At 36.2% G+C, this 20045-nt stretch overlaps 2 protein-coding genes across 4 annotated transcripts; one reads left to right on the top strand and one right to left on the bottom strand.

Annotated features, from left to right (window-relative positions):
- Positions 1 to 9918: 9918 nt before the first annotated feature.
- Positions 9919 to 11592, top strand: LOC113772606 (zinc finger BED domain-containing protein DAYSLEEPER-like). Of its 3 annotated transcripts, none has more exons than XM_027317247.1 (4): positions 9919 to 10199; positions 10282 to 10597; positions 10712 to 10808; positions 11355 to 11592. In XM_027317247.1, coding segments are annotated over exons 1-4 (693 nt in total). In that variant the 5' UTR covers positions 9919 to 9920; the 3' UTR covers positions 11356 to 11592. The 3 variants fall into 3 exon arrangements, with proteins under 3 accessions (XP_027173048.1, XP_027173046.1, XP_027173047.1); XM_027317245.1 differs by having other exon boundaries at positions 10697 to 10808; XM_027317246.1 differs by having other exon boundaries at positions 10697 to 10812.
- Positions 11593 to 16177: 4585 nt separating this feature from the next.
- LOC113770601 (probable 2-oxoglutarate-dependent dioxygenase AOP1) lies at positions 16178 to 19020 on the bottom strand. The gene is made up of 3 exons (XM_027315116.1): positions 18334 to 19020; positions 17882 to 18203; positions 16178 to 16695 (listed from the first exon to the last, which is right to left on the bottom strand). Exons 1-3 carry the CDS (start codon positions 18705 to 18707, stop codon positions 16456 to 16458), a joined length of 936 nt encoding a protein of 311 aa, XP_027170917.1. The 5' UTR covers positions 18708 to 19020; the 3' UTR covers positions 16178 to 16455.
- Positions 19021 to 20045: the final 1025 nt, after the last annotated feature.

Below are 20045 nucleotides of genomic sequence, written 5' to 3'. Positions count from 1 at the left end.
GGGTAGGCGGAAACGGTGCACGAAAACCGATGTGGTAGAAGTACGCGGCCAAGGTCTGACACATCTCAACTCAATTCAACCAGCAAATGCAAAACTCTGTCCACCCAAAATCTCAACAAAGCCTCCAAGTAGACAGTTAATTTCCCAACTCAAAAGCAACAATTCCAGTAATAGCAGTATAGAAATTTGATAATAGCCACACAATGACAAGCACTTAGTTCCCAATCAGCAGCCAACCAAATAGAAATAACAAATGCTAGTCAAAATATCCCAACCAGTGCCACTGATGCACACACAGGTAAGAAACAATGCAAACAGACAACCTAAATCACTGACAAAGCCCCTCCAAATCAATAATAGAAACCAACAGCTGGAGTGCCCCAACAATTCAACTGAAAACTACCAATCTCAACAAGTAAATCAAGCAATCAGGTTTTCCAAATCAACAGGCAGTAGCAGAACCAGATCACCCAAATATCAATAGACAATTGCAGTATGTAGGTTCACCCAAAATCTCAACAGATGGCTCCAGTTGGCCAGGCAGTGTCATAAGTCAAAACCAGCAAATGCAACTACGACAGCTTAGAAATTTGGCAATAATAATTCAGCTAACTAACCAAACCAATTCAACTCAAACCTACCCAAAAACGCAATACATACTCCCAAGAAGATAGCAAACAAGTAATCACCAGAATCTGGACAAATAACGCAACCAGTACCACTGGTTTACCACACAATATGAGAAATAACCCCCACGGCCGACAAAACCAATTGTCTACGAACCTAGACAGCACCCATCAATACTAATAAATTGGTGAGCAAGTTTCAAATACCTCCACCGGAAAAGGGAACGAGTGGGGTGAGAGAGCTGGCAGCCGCTATGGAGGAGACAGGGACGGAGGGGTGGCGCGCGACTGTGGAGACCGAGGAGGAGCCGATAGTGGGCACTGGTGGACTGGGCAGCGGTGGAAGAAAATAGCCGCGGCTGGCGGCAAGAGCAGAGGGGCGGCGTGCGGCCATCAGCGTGGGCAACATTTGCGATCGAGGGGGAAGAGAGCCACGCAGTGGCGGCGCGCGGCGAAGAGGGAGGAGGTGCGACGTTTGGTGTCGTGAACAGCAGCGGTCGAAGGTGGAGCCGCGGGCGGCGGAGCTCAGATGAGCTGGGCCTACGCGAAGTGGCGTGCGGGCCCTGTCTGTGGCCCGCGTCGCGTAGCGAAACTTGGCGCACGGACAGCGAAGGGGGCGGCTGGCAACCTTCAGCAGCGGCAGCGCTCGATGGGTCCAATCGAGCGAGAGGAAGAAGAAACAGGGGAGAGGAAAGAAAGAAAAGAGAAAGAAGAAGAAAGAAAGAAAGAAAAAGGAAGAAAAGAATGAAAAGAGAGAAAAAAAAGTTTTTTTTTCCTTTTTTTTTGAAATTGAGAAACCTAGCTACGGTTGAAATTTTTTTTTTCCTTTTTTTTTTTTTTAATAATTTTTTTTTTTTTTGCAAATGTTATTGTCGGAAATTCAAAATTAAGATAACGAAAATCAATAACCGTTCTTGAGTTTTTTTTTTTGAATACTTACCTTTTCCGCGAATGTGACGTGGGCACGTCATGAAGGCACGGAATCTGGAGCTCTCCATATGACATGACGCGGGCACGTCATGAGAGCAGGAACCCCTTCTGACGATTCTGACCGTGAGCTTTCCAGACGTCATGACGCGGGCGCGTCATGACAGAAAAACACCTACAAATCATCAAAAATGAAAATTGAAACCCGAAATCAGTCAAATTCAAGGAAAACATATTTAAACTATTACACAAAATCAAAACAAACAATTAAAAGAAATAATTGGGTTGCCTCCCAATGAGCGCCTTTCTTTAATGTCTTTGGCTAGACATTATCATGTTTTGCTCATGGAGGATAAAATCGTGTGGCTCGTCTTAATGCTTCATCCTCTATATAGTCCTGATAACCCTCGTAAATAGAATAATCCTTGAGCATACGAGCTACGGGCTTCCATGGACTAGTGAATGGCGCCAAATGAGTCGATGATAATTTGCATTCTCCATTCACTCCTCCCCTACTTGCATTTATTGGTTCAAGATATCTCGCCATCGCCACTCTTAATTTATTCCTGTCATGAAATTCAAAATTGTCTGGTATAATAAAGTCAATTTCGTTAACAGGAATTGAAGAGTAACAGTCAGGAGAATATTGATGAAGGAGTGGAGGAAATGTTTCTTTCACTTGAATGGGTTGCGGTTGGGGTTCCATTTCTTCCTTTTTGGCTTCTTTTTCAATTGCATCTGTAGATTTCTCATTTTGACACTCTTGCATCTCCTCATCACTAGTCAAGCAAATTGCACTCTCATTTTCTTATAGATCAACAATGGTTTCCGAGGGCAATTCTTCCATTTGAGAAGCCAATCGATTTATTTTGGATGTCAATAGACATAGTTGATCTGCCAGATAACTCATTGCATCCTTCATCATCTCATTCCTCATTTGTGTCTCTTGTTGGAATTGGTATGTGTTAGTAGCTATTGGTTCAACTATTTCTTCAAGAGACATACCTGACATAGATGACGATTCTTGAGACTCATACTGCTGAAAATTCATTGGCCCAGTTGTATAATTATAATTGGAGTTATCCCACCATCCTTGATCATACCCGTTTGGATTAGGGTTATACCACGTTTGAGACCAGGGTGAAAAATCTCCATAATTGTTGAGTGGGACACTCAGATTATCTTGATATTCGGGGCACATACCGGTTGAATGATCCCTGGCATAACAAATTTTACAGGTTGCAGCAGCCATTCTTTTTCTAATAGAGTTTAGTGCCTCTAAGTATGCAGACTTAGCGAAAAAACTAGTCGCATCGCCTTTCCCGGAAACAAAATCCAGTATATCACCAAAATACGGAGTGTTAGAAGCCATAAACTATATCAAAAAAATAAGAGAAAAATAAATAAAAAATGAAAACAAGATGAACTCAAAAGGAAACAAATTAATCTGGCACCAGTCCCCGGCAACGGCGCCAAAAATTGACAGGTTGTCAGCCTGTGCAATAATAAAAACCTGCTCAAACTAAAAGTAAATTTCTGTAGATAGTGGTAAGCAGGGTCGAATCCACAGGGAGTGGGAGTACTTGTTCCTTTCCAAATTCACAGTGACAAGGGGGTATTTTTATATCAGGGGTAAAATTTAAACAATTCAACTAAAAGTAAAATAATAAAAATAAAATAGCCAACTAGAAATTAAATAACAATTTACTAAAATCAAATGAGTGATAATTAAGGATCTAGCCAAGGAATAACTTCAGCAATGGTGCACTTAATTGATCATTGAAATAAAGGCAATTCCTTGGCTAGATCCTTAATTATCACTCATTTGATTTTAGTAAATTGTTATTTAATTTCTAGTTGGCTATTTTATTTTTATTATTTTACTTTTAGTTGAATTGTTTAAATTTTACCCCTGATATAAAAATACCCCCTTGTCACTGTGAATTTGGAAAAGAACAAGTACTCCCAGTCCCTGTGGATTTGACCCTACTTACCACTATCTACAGAAATTTACTTTTAGTTTGAGCAGGTTTCTATTATTGCACAGGCTGACAACCTGTCATACATTCAACAGATTAATAAATTTAGTAATTTATTGGTTAATTAATACCTCTTTAAATTAATAAAATTTGCATGGTCCCAAAATTATTAATTTATAAAAGTTTTACTGTATATCTATATCCGCTGGTGCTTGTATTTTAAATTTACAACTTATCATCAGCTTTGAATTATATATTACAAAGTACAAAAGTATGTCGAAGTAAATGCTAAAAATCATATTTTTTTTCTATCTTAAATGCAATATTTTAGTTTGAAGACATACATTTTAATAATTTAAAAAGAAAATGAAACACATTCAGGAATTATTAGCTTAATGAGAGAGAGAGAGAGAGAGAGAGAGAGAGAGAGAGAGAGACAAATAAAAAATCAAGAATCGCGTTCAAAACAAAAAAAATTGTTGTGCCACAAATTTTTCCCTTTATATTAAGTATTGAAAGAGGAATAGAATAATATGCATTTTCTACTATTTATAAGAACGTTATATTGAGCTAATTCTTTTGTTTATTGCAGAAAAAAATCGACAATATTAACCTGATACGAGAGTGGTATAGAACTATGACTGCTAGGCAAGGCAATTTTTTTTTTTTTTAAATGTTGGGCTGCCAAGAGTTGGGAATTTTTCTAAAATGCTGCCGGGCTGTCAGCCAATGTTGGGCTGCCGACTTAGGTTGGGAACTTTTGTAAAAGGCTAACGGGCTGTCAGCCCCACAACTTGCTAGGTAGGTTTTTTTTTTTTTTCAACTTGACTAAGTCCGACAGTTTTCCTTTCAACTTCACTAGTTTTCCTTTCAACTTCAATTGTATAAGCTGAAATGTATAGAACTTTGGTAATATTTTTATAGTTTATTTTTTCACTAATAATTTTTATTTTTTCCCCTTATCATGTAAAATAAGAGGGATGTTTTTCTCTATGTAAAAAAATGTAGTTATGGAGATAAAATTTAACAGGATTTGTATTCTTAAGTGTACAACCATTTGTATTATTATGTTAGGGACATTGATATGTTTAAATATTATATGTCTTGAATGATTTAGAGACAAACAGACAAATTCTAAAAAAACGATATTAGAGTTGAAGATTAAAAAGAAAGAATCATGAGAGGATGAGATTTTGTAAGAAAAATGGAGAAAAGAAAGATGGATGTTTGTTCTATACAAATAAGTTATCAAAAAAGGCTAATAGAATGTGGTGGTACAATGGTTACTGCATTGTCTTCTATCACAAAGGTAGTTCGAACCTTGGTAGCTGTATTTTGCAAATTTTTTTTTTTTTTTTTTAAAAAGAGAGGAATGTTGAAAACTGGAAACCGCCGGTTCACCGGTTTTAACGGGTTTGACTAATTTTGACCGATTTTCTGATAAAGTCAACTCTAGTATAGAATCGGACCGGTGCTATGGTCGGTTCGATCGGGCCAATCTGATTTTCAAAACACTAAGAGAGAGAGAGATCAAAAATCAAGAATCGCATTGAAAACAAAAAATAATAATAATTGTTGTGCCACTATTTTTTTCCCTTTGTATCAAGTGTTGAAAAAGAGGATAGAATAATATGCATTTCTACTATTTATAAGTACGTTATATCCACTAATTCCTTTGTTTATTGTTGAAAAAAAATCATGAATATTGATTTCACAGGAAAATGATACAGAACTATGCCTGCCGTGCTAATTAGCTCGACAGGCAAGGCAAAATTTTTTTTTCAGCAGCCAGCTAGGAATTTTTCTTAAAGGCTGCTAAGATTGTTAGCCTGACAACCTGGTTGAAGATATTTTTTTTTAAATGTTAAGCTGCCGGGCTTAGGCTGGAAACTTTTCTCAAAGGCTGCCGGGCTATTTGCAAGGTACTTAAAAAAAAAAAAACTTGACAAAGCCTTGCAGCCTGTTTGCTTAATCAATTTTGTTAATTTTATGTACAAGCCTTAGAAAAATTTTTAGATGAAATCCAATTTACAAGAAGGTGCATTATTTTTTTAAAAAGCCTAACAATAATCCAGTCTTTGACTTCATAGGTTTTTACACCTGGGTTTTGCTCATTTTGTCTAATCAGGTGTGTTCCTTGACCTTTTCTCTTAATCTCTTCAATCTTTTTGACCAGGGAGGATTGTATGCAAAAGACGTGATTCTTGTCTTTTTCAGCCTCTAATTTGATATTGGATGTAATATGTTAATAGGGACGATGAGATTGTTGATGCTTTCAATATTCTTTCTGTTTTATTGTCTGAAGAATCTGAGATTTCTTTGTGCCCATTATGAGTGGTTAATTATTGAAGTCGATGGTTTTTGCACAATGGTAGTGTTACTTGATGGATTAATGTTTTCGAACTTCATGGTAGGGAAATGCTGTTTTTTTATTGAGTAAAGTAGATGCTACAGTCAAAATTCTGTCTTTTTATGATCCTTTAAAATGGGAATATTCTGATTGCAACGTATCATTTCTCTCACAGCAACTTGATTCAGCTCTGAGGCGAAATTCAAGGGTTTTTTACTCTTTCCTTGGCAAAACTGGATTGGTAGCTATTCCCTTTTTGCTTTACTTGAGTTCTGATTGGGAGATGAGAGCAGTTCTTAGGTCCATCAAGCAATTCAAATCAGCCTCTCGGTACAGAGCAGATACTGTCTCTATCGGATTTCCAAAAAGACAGCATTTTTGGGTCAATACGAGTGAAAGGCAACCTAAAGTCTACACCGAAATGCAGATATTTGCAGATGTTACCATCCATCTTACCTGTTCTCCAGAGGTTTGCATGCTGATGCTGCAAGAGTAGCTAATGGAGGTTGATACCGTATTGGTGATTTATGGTTCGCAATTCTTCTAGTGGTATTTTTAATGGACATGAAGTTTTAGTTTTTGTTGTTTATTGGATTATTTTGGTTCAACTGCAGAAATAGACGGAGCAGGGCCCCTTGTAGAATACTAGCGAAGAATCGCCTCTGGTGAACTTGTGGATGGAGATGCTAGGTTGGTTAACGGAATTACCACACTATGATTTAATTCCTTTGAAGGTAATAGAATGCATAATGATTAGTAGTTTTAAACACACAAGGCAAGGGTTTTAAGAAGAGCAAATTATTCAAATGGTCACTAAACTTTTGCAATCGTCGAGTTTTGGTCATTGAACTATTAAAAATTTGGTTTTGACTATTGAAATATTTAAAGTTAAGACTCAAGGTCTTTCCGTTAGATTTAGTCGTTAAATACGCCAGATCTGAGTGCCCATGCGATTCCCAAGACAAAAGAAAGGGGCAAATCAGGGAGACATTTGTTGGGTAATAATGATTCTTTTGGCATTCTACTAGATTCGCTTCGTTTCAGTGGTAGCTGGAGAAAAACTTTTTTGTGGGATTCGAGAAGATGATCACGGAGTTGAAAGTTGGGGGAACTTTAATTCGTCTTTGGTTCCAAAGAGTTCTGGTTTTCTTGCCCTTGCTTCCACAGATTTTGTTACCTATGGCATCAGGGAGGCTGAACTAGTACTTGATTGTTGGTTCGTAAATGGTCCTTCACCTTTAGATTATGATCCTCCATTGCAGTTATGCAGTCCCGGATTATGCAGCCTTGCTACTTGTGGTGAAGGAAAATTGGCCTTCAACACCAGCATTCTCAATGAGCCAGATCTGACCAACTTGTGTGTTCGAAAAGATCTTAAGATTTGTGGTCCAATGGTGATCCAAATCTGAGGACCTGGAAACTCCAGACTCATTCTGAGGGAGAGTACTTAGCTCGGATCGGAGTGGGCCAACCCGTGAAAGAATTCTACCTGGTATCAGATATGGGTAGCCTAGTGGTGGCAATTATACCCAAAACCCAACAACCCACCCAACCCACCCACTAATTTAAGAGGTTGGGTTGGGTAAATTGAGTGTTGGGTTAATTTTGGGTTGGGTAATTAAAACCCACATGTATTTTGGGCAGTTTGGGTAATTAAGTTGGGTACCCATTACCCAATTAAAAAAAAAACAAATAAAACAAAAACACCAGTTTCTGGCGAATAAACCTCCACAGCCACCAGCTTCGCACCTTTACTCTTTAGCAAATTCACAAGCCTCTCGACAAAGAGTTATTTCTTTCTTGCTAACAACGATTTCAATCAAAAGAAAGAAATTTTCAATCCTACTTTGGGTTCATTTCTGCTACCCTTTTTGCAGTTCTATCATCCCAAATCCAAGCAGAAGTCACAAAATCTCAGATTAAAGCTGTCGAACCTTAACCCCATTTGCTCCTGTGGTGTCCTTGGCAATTGTTCCTACAGGTATAAAGCCTTTATTTGTTTCTCTATATTTTTAGTTTCCCAGTACTATTTTATTTCCTACAGGTATAATCCGAGGTAGCACTTTCACGCTCATATATTTTTGCTCAAGTCTTCATGTTGGATTTGGTCAAGATTTGGTACTTCGTTTATGCATTTTTAGTTTTTTTTTTATGGTTTGTTTAATGGTCTTGAAATTTATTGTAAAGAATTATTTGATTCCACGATAACAATATAAAAATATATTTATGCAGCCAAAAAACCAAGTAACCCGCTCAGTTTGGGATTGAGATATCAATTTTCCATGCTTGTGGGTGGGGGCCTGGTGGGTGTTTGAGTTGGGCTTATGCGAATTTGATTTGATTCTTTATTTCTTGACAAGGGATTTGATTCTTTCTTTACCATACAAATCCCATGTCAATTTTAGTATTGTTTAAGTGACTTATGTAAACTGATAACATTTCATTACCTCATGATCTGCTGGCTTAGAGTAGTTGATGATGATTAGATGGATGAATTTGAACTTTGATGAGTTTGAGTGACTTGCATGTTTTCCGTGCTTAGATTAATAATAGCAGTAATTAGTGCTAGACTTTCTCATGTTCTCCTTGCATGTTGACCCGTGGCTTCAATTTTGAACTTTTCTTAAATCAGTTCATCATATTAAATTACTATGATATAATTAATTATATTTCTAGTGCTTACCTTATTATATATATAACTGCTTGTGTTTGTGATCTGTTGGTTAGGGCTTTAAATAACTAGCTTCCTATCTCATCCTACTGTTTGTAAACTGATGGCAGGATATGTCAGTTGCTTGTGATCTTGATGATGATGTCGATTATTGCAGTCATGGGAGTAATACGGAGACATATAAGAGATCCCATTCAGTAGTTTGGCCTCATTTTCATAGGTTAGAACCTGATGAGCATGGTAGACGGAAAGCTATATGCAAAACATGTGGTAAGAAGTACTTAGCAGATAATGTGAGTGGCACATCTAATTTATTACGCCATTTGGCAAGTCATGCTCATAATGAGGAGCAACCTACTGGATTAGCTACGGTTGATCATGAGTTATATCGTGATAAGGTGGCTATTGCAATTGTTAAACATAATTACCCTTTCCAATTTGTGGAACACATTGGAATTAGAGAATTGCATTTATTTTTAAATCCTTCTGTGAAAAGCATTTCGCGAAATACAGCTAAATCTGATGTGTTAAAGATTTATAGAAGAGAAAAAGAAAAGGTCAAAAAAGAGCTTGAACTTGTACACGGGCGAATTTGTTTGACATCTGATCTATGGTCTTCTATTACTAGTGATGGATACATGTCACTTACAGTACATTATGTTGATCAGAATTGGAATTTACAGAAGAGAATAGTTGTGTTTCGTCATGTACCCCCTCCTCATAATGGTCCAAATTTATCCGAGAAGCTGATTAATTTTCTAAAAGAATGGGGTATTGATAAAAAAATTTTCACCATCACTCTAGATAATGCAAAATACAATGATAGAGTGACTAGATTATTGCAAAATTATTTTTTATTTAATGGTTCTTCTATTTGTGGAAGTGAATTTCTTCATGTTCGTTGTGGTGCACATGTGTTGAATTTAATTGTAAAGGCTGGACTGGATGTGATTGATGACGCAATTTATAAAATTAGAGAAAGTGTAAAGTATGTGAAAGGATCTGAAAGTAGGGTCATAAAGTTTGCCGAATTGGTGAAACAACTGTCATTGGAGACAAATAAGAAATTGCGACAGGATATAGTAACTAGATGGAATTCTACCTATCTGATGCTTGAGAGGGCCTTACTTTTTAGACATGCATTTTCTCGACTTCAAGATGTAGATGATGACTACAAGTTGTGTCCTTTAGAAGAGGAATGGCAGAGGGTCGAAAAGATTGCAGAGTTTTTGAGGCCTTTCTATGATATGACACTTTTGTTCTCGGGAAGTAAATACCCCACAGCTAACTTATACTTTCCCAATGTTTGGAAGATTCAATGTCTCTTAAACAAAGAGGCCAATAGTCCAGATTTTTTTATTAGTGAGATGGCTTCTAATATGAAGACCAAATTTCAAAAGTATTGGGACTGCTATAGTGTTATCTTATCATTTGCCATTATCCTGGATCCTCGTTACAAACTCCAGTTTGTGGAATATTGTTTTTTTGTGTTGGATCCTCAATCACGGGATGAAAAGGTTCTTAGTATTAAACAAAAGTTGTTTCGTTTGTTCGAAGAATACTCTAAGACCAACACTGGTATTACTGCTGCACCAATGGAGAGTACTTTTAATGGTGATAATGGACAAACTAGAGATCTCATGGATGTGAGTAAAATTGATTCTTATGTTTTTGTATTTTGTTTCAATTTATATAACCTTAAACGTTCAATATTTATGATATTTGTAGGGTTTTGATGTGTACCAATCTCAACAAGAGGCAAGTGGTAACAAATCTGAGTTGGAGTTGTATCTTGAGGAGCGACTAGTCGATCGTAAGCAACAACCAGATTTGAATGTTTTGACTTATTGGAAGGAGAGTAGAATTAGATATCCTGAACTTTCACTTATGGCTCGAGATATCTTAAGTATTCCTATTACCACTGTCGCGTCTGAGTCTGCTTTTAGTCATGGTGGGAGAATTCTTGGAAAATTTCGAACTTCTATGTTGCCGGATAATGTGGAGGCACTACTGTGTTCTCGAGATTGGTTGTATAATAGTGAAGGTAAATTAGATATTTTGTTGCATTGACTGTGAATTTTCAGTAGCTTAGGATCTCTTTAATTATTTTCTGCATTGGTTGATTAAATCTGCTAAATTTTAGAGTGTCTTGATAAAGATTTTGAAGTTGAACAAGAAGACGAGGAGCAAGATCTTGGAATTGATATTAGTAGATTAAGTGCTGAACAAGATGCATCTTCAAATGTTGATACTTAGTAAGTATGTCATGTGAACTCGATATTTTAGAATACTTGTTATTGCTTTCTACTGTTATTTTAGTTAGAGTTGTGATTTGTGCTCCTGGTGTATAATGGGTATGGTCATGGAATGTCATGATTTTTCAAGCTTCACTTTTGTTGTCGTAGAATACTTCTTTGTCTTGCCACCAGGTTTGGGTATTATCACTAGTGATTCACTACAAAAGCTGATTCAGAGTGCATGTCTTTTTCCGAGCAATATGTCAGCTTTATTGGCATTTTTTACCTCTGTGATGTTGATTCTTTGACCTGCCAAAAGCATTATTAGTGAAACATGATACAATGATCTAAGATTGGTATTAACAACTAATTTGACTTTCGTAATAGCATGATCTTTGGCTCCACTATGAACTGCTGACTGCGAAGTCTTAAGAATGTGCTACCCTCTGTGGAATAATATCCATGTATTTATTTAGAATGTGGTTGTCTTTAGTGTGTCCAATTCTTCCGTTGCTTCTACTTATTTGTTGGTTGCTAATACTTGCCATCTTATTTTTGCTGCAGATGTTCCAGTATATGTCCATTTGTTATATCACTGGGTTTGAATGCTGCCCAAGTTCCATAAAGCAAATTAGTTTCAGCTTTGAATTCTAGCATTTTTGGGGTGTTCAGTAGTTATTTATCTTTCCTCAATGAGTTGTTGAAGGATTAGAATGTGCTTTATTGGTGACTAGTTGATGGTTGTGTTGTCATTGGACCTGTTCTAATGTTGCGTTAATTTTTTGAAGAATTTTCAAATGAATTGGATAGTGATATTTGAACTAATTGGTTGAGAATTGTATCTCTCTTATCAAGTTTCAATTTAATTAAGGAGTGATTGGATCTTGTTTAATATTGGTATAACATTTTTTCATGCTATATTCAATTTGGACCAAAATTGTTTTAGTGTGTGAAAATGTGTTTATGTGTGTGAAAAAAAAAATTTATATGCAAAAATATATTTAAGAGAATTTATGTATCAAAATCTATTAATTAATATATTGGGTCATATTTGGGTCATGGGTTTGAGATGACCCAATATGACCCAACCCAAAAGTAACCCAATTTAAAGTTGGGCGGGTTGGGTATAACCCATTTAAATAAAAACCCAATATCAACCCGCCCAAAACCGCCCAACCCGCCCAATTGCCAGGTCTAGGGTAGCCAAATCAACTAGCTCCAATGCCAGCCCTGCGATGCATGCTTTAACTAATCCGACCCGATCTTTGACCCATCTGGGTCTTCATCTTATAGTCCTTTATCCTGTGCATCGCAGGAGTACTTCCCTGGGCACAAACCAAAATTGCAACGCTGACCCGTGTACGTATGAAGCGCCGTAGGGAGATACCTCTAGTACTATGGGAGAATTCGCCACCGAAACGGTGTCGTTTGGAAGTTCGGGTTCGGTTGACAAAGTAGCCATTCGGTGTGGTCCAATGGTGATCCAAATCCTCCTCCATGTGTGGTCCAATGTCCTGGGATTGCCCAAGTGTTTCGGCTTTCAGAACTGAAGGATACCACCAATGGTTTCAAGGAGTTCAATGAGCTTGGTAGGGGGAACAATGGATTTGTCTACGAAGCTGTTCTTGCTGATGAACTTCCTAAATTGTCCCTTGAATAACGTTCCTTCTTGAACTTAACGCCTAAATCTAACGGAATGGCTTTGAATCTTAATTTTATACATTTCAGTGACCAAAACCAGACTTTTAATAGTTTAGTGATCAAAACTCGACGATTGCATAAATTTAGTGGCCATCCGGATAATTTGCTCTTTTAAGAATAGTAATCCTATCGCTTGTACTCTTGTTAAGTTTGTTGCATCTACACCTGGTTGAGCTACTCTCCTTTCAAAAGATTTTTTCTGGTTAGCTTGTAACAATAATGGCAAACTAGAAATGATATCTTAGCTTGCTCATATCATGTGTAAATGTGCTGCATTTTTTAGACGTACTGGCTACATATAATTTGAATAGTTAAATAGATGTTAGGTAAAAATTTTGCTACTTGTACTTTTCTTTCGTGGCCTTGTTTGGATTGGGATTTTCTATCAGACAATTTTTATATTTTTTATTTTTCGTAAATAAATTTTTCAATCATTTTTTTATTTCACATACATCAAATCACTATAATATTTTTTTTTATAAAAAAATTTTAAAAATAGCAATCCAAACAGATATAGCTTTCAAAAGAACATAGGTTTTAAAAGAAAGAAATTTTGGATGATGTTTAAGCAAATCACTTCAGTGCTATGTGAGAAGCGTATGGTCAGAGTCTTCTATGTTGTCTTTTAAAAGTCAAACACCTTCTGAAATGGATTTGTAGTTAGGCGCTGTGAGAGAACTTCAGAGACTCTATGACCAGCTGGTTGAAAATGCTGATGCTTGCCAGCTTGATCGATACGCGGCCTACTCACTAGTGTGTGTATGTATGTGTGTGTGTGTGAGATTTTGAGAGAGATTTTAAAAGTCAAAGACCACAATATTTCTTGGTGGTAGAATCAGTTGGCAGGCCCATTCGCATTTCTTCGAGAAAGAAATCGAGCAATCCCAGGCTATCAAATGACTTAAAGCGCTGTGGATGTTCATCATCAATCAACTCCTGAGGATGTGTATGACCCCACTATTGAAAGAGAACAACCCCAATGACAATCTTTTTGCATTCGCGTTCGTTAAAACTCGATGAAAACAAGGTTGTATTCTGCTGTTGCTCCATGCCTGCAAAAAAAAAAAAAAAAAAAAAAAAAGCTTGGTTATCCAGATTTTTGTTTTTGCAAATAAGGGCGCTTTCTAGAGGACAAAAAATATCGATTAATTAAAACATATAGAGGACAAAAAGAATAACTATATCAAAATTATTTTAGAAAACAAATATAAAAGTTCTTCTTTTTTTTTTTTTTTCGATTGTCATCTCTACTCCTACTCCTACTCCTACTCTATCTACTGGGGAGGTTCAACTGAGCCTATGGAGACTGATGGGGACAGAACCACCACCGGATCAGACGGGTGCACTACCCACAAGAGTGGAAACCTTGCCTCCCACCCCACCAAAGCCTTAAGTGCTTGGTGGTGGCCACCAGCCCAAGAGCTGCTGGTTATAAAAGTTCTTCTACTAGAGAACAATTGTCGTTACTACAATGAGGTCATTGATATACATGTTCACGTCACATGCGATCGCATACTTATTCTTGTTTTATTTTTCCTCTTTCTTGTGGTGTGCAACTGTTTTGTTTATTATAATAAGAACGGTTTTTCACCTTGCATTTTTAATGTTTCTTCAATTTATTTAATTTTGCTCCCAACCCAAAAATATTCACCTTGTTTTAGACAATGAGCTAAAAATATTTTTCAGTTGGGGCAACCCAAAAAATCTCTCTAAGCAAATACTTCTAAATATAAGTTACTCAAATGATAGGTAAAAAATGTTGTGGGCCAAATAAAGTCAATTTGCAACTTAATAATGATGTTAGAAATGCTCCATAGTTGATTCTTTTCATTTATTTATTTTTTTCACCAAACTGGTATAACAGCCATGATGCTAAGAATTGTTTCACAATTCAGTGGGAGAACAAACTGTAATTCGAAACAGATTCAAAGCCAATTGTAAGCATTTTCTTTTCCTATTATGAGCATTTGCTCCCATCGTATGACAAGTAGACTCTTGGCCCTTAAATTTACAAAGACACTTTCCGTGAGGTGAAATTTGACTTTAAACACTTTGCACGTTTAATACATGCAGGCTAATTTGGTTCAATTACTAACACAATCGATCTTTCAAGTAGTATAAATTCACATGAAACCCTTTACCATGGAATTGATGACAGGAAGTTTTTGCAACTTTGGGTTATCCATGAAATTGAACTGGACGGATTTTGCAGCGCTAGCTCGATGCATTTTTAGTGTATTGAGAAGACTACGATCTCATCTGCTCCCATCAAGGGTGTAGGATGTGGATTTATAGCATACGGCTAAAACTTGTGTAGGGCCGTGAAGAAATTGAACTAGACGGAATTTGCAGCGTAGCTCGATGCTTAGTGTATTGAGAATACGATCTCGTTTGCTCCCGTTGAGGGCGTGAAATGTGGATTTAGACTTTAGAGCATATGACTCGAGGAAATTGATGGAAATTGTTCTTTGAGGTTAGGAAATGACAAATAGAATAATAAGAAGTATTTTTTGACTTTAAATGTTTTTTTATGAATTAAATATTATATGGAGGACATTTTAGTCATTTGATTGGATCAAGGAAGGTCTGCGTAATTATTAAAATTTCAGGAGAGTTGAGTGAAATTATCCCTAAAATTTCTTCAAACCGGAGAAAAGTTAAAATGACATATTAAAGAGGTTTCAAAAGGACCTTTCAAAGAATCTTTCAATAGCAAGTAAAAAAAAAAAAAAGAATCTTCCAACAGCTAAATAAATATATCTACAAAATTTGGTACTGTAAATGATTTTTTCAAGAGCACGTTGAAGGATCCGGAGATGGTTCAGCAGTACGTAAACTTTCTCAAAACAAGACAAAAGGGCGCAGACACAGCAGCACCGTTTCCGTTTGATGGACCATTTGCACAAGACCTAATGAAATGGAGTATAATTCAAAAGGTGTCTCGGATAATACAAAAGACAGATTCCAAGAAGATAAGGAGAATTCAATCAGACCAATGAGAAAGAAGATAAACTGTCGGCAGCCAATAAAATAAAGATAAGACTGTGGACAACAAAAAGTTATTAGTATGTCAGCGGAGAAGAGCTGCAGGACGAGGGTCCGACCTCAATTTAGCCTCTTTCCCTGTATGCACTTCCCGGGGGATCAATTTAGCTTGACCACCAAATTAACAGTAAGGCCTAGCCACCGCTGGTATTTTCATGCTGCTAAGTTCTTTCCCATTAGACGATGAACACATTTTTAAGAGGGTTTTTATTATAATTTTAAAGTGTATTGCATTATTTCATCCACTCAAAACCGGCTTTCTCCGGTGCTCAGTGCATCATTTTGCTGTTTGTCTTTGTGCATCCCCACAGAACACAGTTGACCTCCTGGCATTGCTGCTGCTACCGTGGGCAGAAAAGTCTCATCACAATTGGCTTTTAACAAAAGGCCACCAAATCAGCAGATATTTTGAGGGCCCCCGAGTACAGTAATCTTGCTTAGTGATTAATATGTGTATCACGTGATTAAGTTGTATTTGTCAGTTTAGATAATTTATGCTGAACTATGTCCAACTGAGATTGTCCTTTTGGTTGGACCTTTGTCCAATTACTGTAAATTATTGGCTATATATATAAAGCTAACGTTTCGACAAAAAAAAAAAAAAGAGATTGAAATGGAAAGAAAGAAAATATCTCATCAGATGCCTCAACCTCCAAATCCTTTTGATTGAACAGTAGATTACTTGCCAAATTTTATTTATTTGTATCCCTCCAATTTCTTTCTTTTCCCTTATTTATTTCTTCTAGGTACAAAACAGATAGCACACTAAAATAAACACTACTATTTCATAGATTAATCCTGGAGAAAGCTACTCCCCTAACATTTTCAAGAAAAAGTGGGCACAATAGGGGAGAAGAATAAACATCGACTTAAAAGAAGAAAAAGCTTTTCATCCATAAAAATCGATGCGTCTGGTGTTTTAGACGCCACAATAGGCCTTCAGTGGATTCGGAGTATTCCAATTATCATCTGTGCTCAAGAATCGGAGATAACCAAAATTGTCCAATGGCTCATATAATAAGGGGTGTTCATCATCAACCAGCTCTGTTGGTGTCTCTACCAATTTCTTGCAATAGGCGAACTGTGCAATCGAATGCCTTTCTTTTCCCTTCATAGTTACTCTATGAAATGGGGAATGCACTCTACCGTTGCTCCACGCCTGCATTTCAAAAATGTATACAATCAATGTATTAATATCCACTATACAAGTCAGCATTTACAAAAAAAAATACCGAAAGTTATGGCACAAATGCCATGCCAATATTCTAGATGATTAAGGTAGTAACATCTGTGAGGCCTTTTTCCTTTTCGTTTTAATTTGACCATAACACATCCAACTTAGATAATGTATGGCGAAGCCATTATTGAATCAAGTTTTCTAATTGAACCAAAGTTTTTTAACTTTGTTTTTTGCTTTTTACATAATGTTGTAGTATTTTAATAAAATAATTAAATTCTCAATTAAATTATTGAAATTTTCTGAAATTTATAGGTGTTTGAATGATTTTTCCTGAAGATTTATTATATGAAATTATGACTTTTCAATTACTTCGAGGTATTGTAACTTACAATTCAAATTTGGATTGAATGGGTATTGACCAAAGAATGTGAAATTATGATTTTTCAATTACAATAAGTTTTTTGTAACCTACAATATAAAATTGAATATGTTTTGAATGGCCAATAATTTCAGCATTTACTTAGTATTTTATTAGGAATATAGTTTATGTTTATCTAACTTTTCTTCACCTATATATATATATATATATATATGCATAGTTGAGATAGAAAAATTCTCCTACAACAGTTTATGTCTTTTGTGTCTAAATTCATTATTTTCTATATCATAGTTAGACAAGAAAAAAATAAGGCATTTATAAAGGTATACTCTCCTAGTTGTGTAGTCTAAAGAGAGTGTTAGTAAGTATGGCTGAAATGGTGTATCTTGGAAATGACAAGTTAGAAAACCTGCTGCACTAGAGTTGATTCTTTTATAGAGGCTTGAATCACTTTAAAGAGAAATAGAAATATGCATTAGAGTTTATTCTTTTATAGAGGCTTGAATCACTTTAAAGAAAAACAGAAATATCCGTGTCTCAACCCTCCACACTTGAGTATTAATATATTGTTATTGTCTAATCTTTCTTCTGCATATTTGTTTTCATTTTTGTTCCAGGTGAAAACACATAAAAATTGTCCCGGTATATTCATGACAAAGGGAAATGATTTGAAAAGGAAAATGGAATTTTAAAACATGGATTTTTAGAGGATTGCAATGTTGTAACTAATCAAGTTTAATATGATCCAGGCTTGCACATTTAATGACAAAAAAGAAAATATCTCACCGAGAATACATCTCCAGCCATGACTACTACGGAGGAAGGAGGAAAATCAATAGGAATCCAGCTTCCATTCTTCAACTGAACTTCTAAACCATCAGCTTCATTCTGTTGAAGTATGGTTATGAAGTTCTTGTCAGTATGAGGAGCAACGCCGACATTCACCTCATTCTGTTCGGGTACCCTGTACCTTATGAGTCTAACAGTATAAGTCACTGATCCCACATGAGATTCGTGGTACTTCTCCACACCATAGCTTTCAAACACAAATTTGCTCACCATTTTATCTAATTCTGCTACTTGATTTGCATAGCAATGAAACAGTTCGCTAGTCGTGGGAGGGCATATTCAAAAAAAAAAAAAAATATTAAAAAAAAAAGGTAAGCATTTAGGATATGAATAATGCATAGTAGCAATAAACTATAAGAAGAATTACATATTAATGGAAACAAGTTTACCAGAAATGGTTATTTTTGGAGGGCGACATCTGATTTGCGAACTTCTCGACTGCTTCAAGATTTGTTGCATCTTCAATGCTCAGGCTTTCGTAGAGGTGCACGTTGGGTCTTGGCCGAGCATAACCAATGAGGGGAGTTTGAGAAGTGTTTCGGACTTTAATCTCCAACGGGAGGTTAAACAAATCTTGCAGCTCAGAGAACATGGAATCACTAACCTCTGAAGGATACTTATCATGAACAGCTATGAAACAGCCATACTCTTCAAATGCCCGTGTGACAATGTTTCGCGCTTCAGTCCAAGAATCTTTTCCGGATCTTAGGATTTCCTCCGTTAAATTTATGACCGGAAGCCTGATATTTGAAGCGCATTCCATGGTTTTAGGCAGCCTCTTTCCTTATACGCACTTCCCGTAGCTCAATTTAGCCTGATCAATTAACAATAAGGGGTAGCCAATGCTGGTATTTGAAGAGCCAATAAATATAGTGGTGTCTCTTTTTTTCATTTATTTTTTGCTTTCTGATTGCTTTTTAGTGTCAAGACACTCTTCGTCAATTCCAAGGGCGAGTAATCCAAAGTAACACAGCATCTACACCGAAATCAAAGCCAGGCACCGACTTTCCTGAGCTTCCATGCAGCAGACTGCACAGTTAAAAAACCAGAAGCATGTGATGTCCACTCTGCGCAGTTATGGACTCCACTATCCCCCAATCACTTCTAAAAACGGTACCGAAATTAGTAGAAAAATGCTCCGTGATAGGACATCAAGGGAACGCAAGTCTTTAAATTTTCAGTGCTGTCAATTTACTTGCATGTGAATATGTGATTGATACTTTGAACAATCTTTAATGCAAATCTCTAAGAAAATGGGGAGTGTGAAAGGATTAGATTAGATTAGATTTCGTCCAAATGCACATTCTAAACAAGCAATTAAACATTGCAGTAGGTGAAGATAAGTATTCAAGCTCTCTATTATTTCAGCCTACCTCATTCATTGGTTGTATCATAGTCTATGAAAAAGATTTGTCAAGTTGTAACCTAATTATTTGTCTTAGTGGTCCGTAATTTTTTTTTTATTCCAATGGTGTCCCTTATCAGATTACGTGCACGATGTGATCTCTCCGACTTTTAAGATTCCACTCAAATAATATTAAAAAATGATAATATTAATCTTTATTATCAGATCAATTTCGATGCATGGGACACTCTCTCAAATCTCAAATTCATATTAGTTATCATGTATGTAATAGTGAGAGTATAGACACGGTCACCTTTTGGCTAAACTTTTCTTAGCTTTTTTGTTTATTTTGATCAATATCAACAGTTGCAATGAATCTTTGTACTTATCTACTTTATTTTCTATGTTGAACTAAACTCTAGATCTAGAGCGCAAATGAAACTAATGATTTCTTAACTATGCGATGAATGTAATTTACTCTTGTTGCATCTTGTACTATCTTATCTATTTATTCATGCTTTAACTCTTATGATTGTTTGATCACCAATTGCAAGTCATTTACTTATTGTTAATCAATGAAAATTGGTAACAATAATAGAAAGGGAATAAATGGAATTTAAGGAGTAGACTTATAAGAGTAGAAGTGTACTTAAGTGGATTTTTCTTAAACATTTCATGTAATAAATGAATTAGTTTTAAATCTTCACTACGAGAGTAGAGGAATCTAATGCTAGTAATAGCCAATCTATCATGAGA

This window comes from Coffea eugenioides, chromosome 5, assembly GCF_003713205.1.
Source record: "Coffea eugenioides isolate CCC68of chromosome 5, Ceug_1.0, whole genome shotgun sequence".
Lineage (NCBI taxonomy): Eukaryota > Viridiplantae > Streptophyta > Magnoliopsida > Gentianales > Rubiaceae > Coffea > Coffea eugenioides.
The sequence above is the reverse complement of the archived record's forward strand: the minus strand, read 5'-3'. Positions and strand labels throughout refer to the sequence as shown.

Bases quoted from the DNA above. Each gene is read 5' to 3' on its own strand.
- LOC113772606 (XM_027317245.1), top strand. From the start codon at position 9,921: ATGGCTTCTAATATGAAGACCAAATTTCAAAAGTATTGGGACTGCTAT. The intron at 10,200-10,281 runs GTGAGTAAAATT...TGATATTTGTAG, and splicing joins AAACTAGAGATCTCATGGAT to GGTTTTGATGTGTACCAATC. The intron at 10,598-10,696 runs GTAAATTAGATA...GCTAAATTTTAG, and splicing joins TTGGTTGTATAATAGTGAAG to AGTGTCTTGATAAAGATTTT.
- LOC113770601 (XM_027315116.1), bottom strand. From the start codon at position 18,707: ATGGAATGCGCTTCAAATATCAGGCTTCCGGTCATAAATTTAACGGAG. The intron at 18,204-18,333 runs GTAAACTTGTTT...TCCCACGACTAG, and splicing joins TCCAAAAATAACCATTTCTG to CGAACTGTTTCATTGCTATG. The intron at 16,696-17,881 runs GTGAGATATTTT...TTTGAAATGCAG, and splicing joins TGGCTGGAGATGTATTCTCG to GCGTGGAGCAACGGTAGAGT.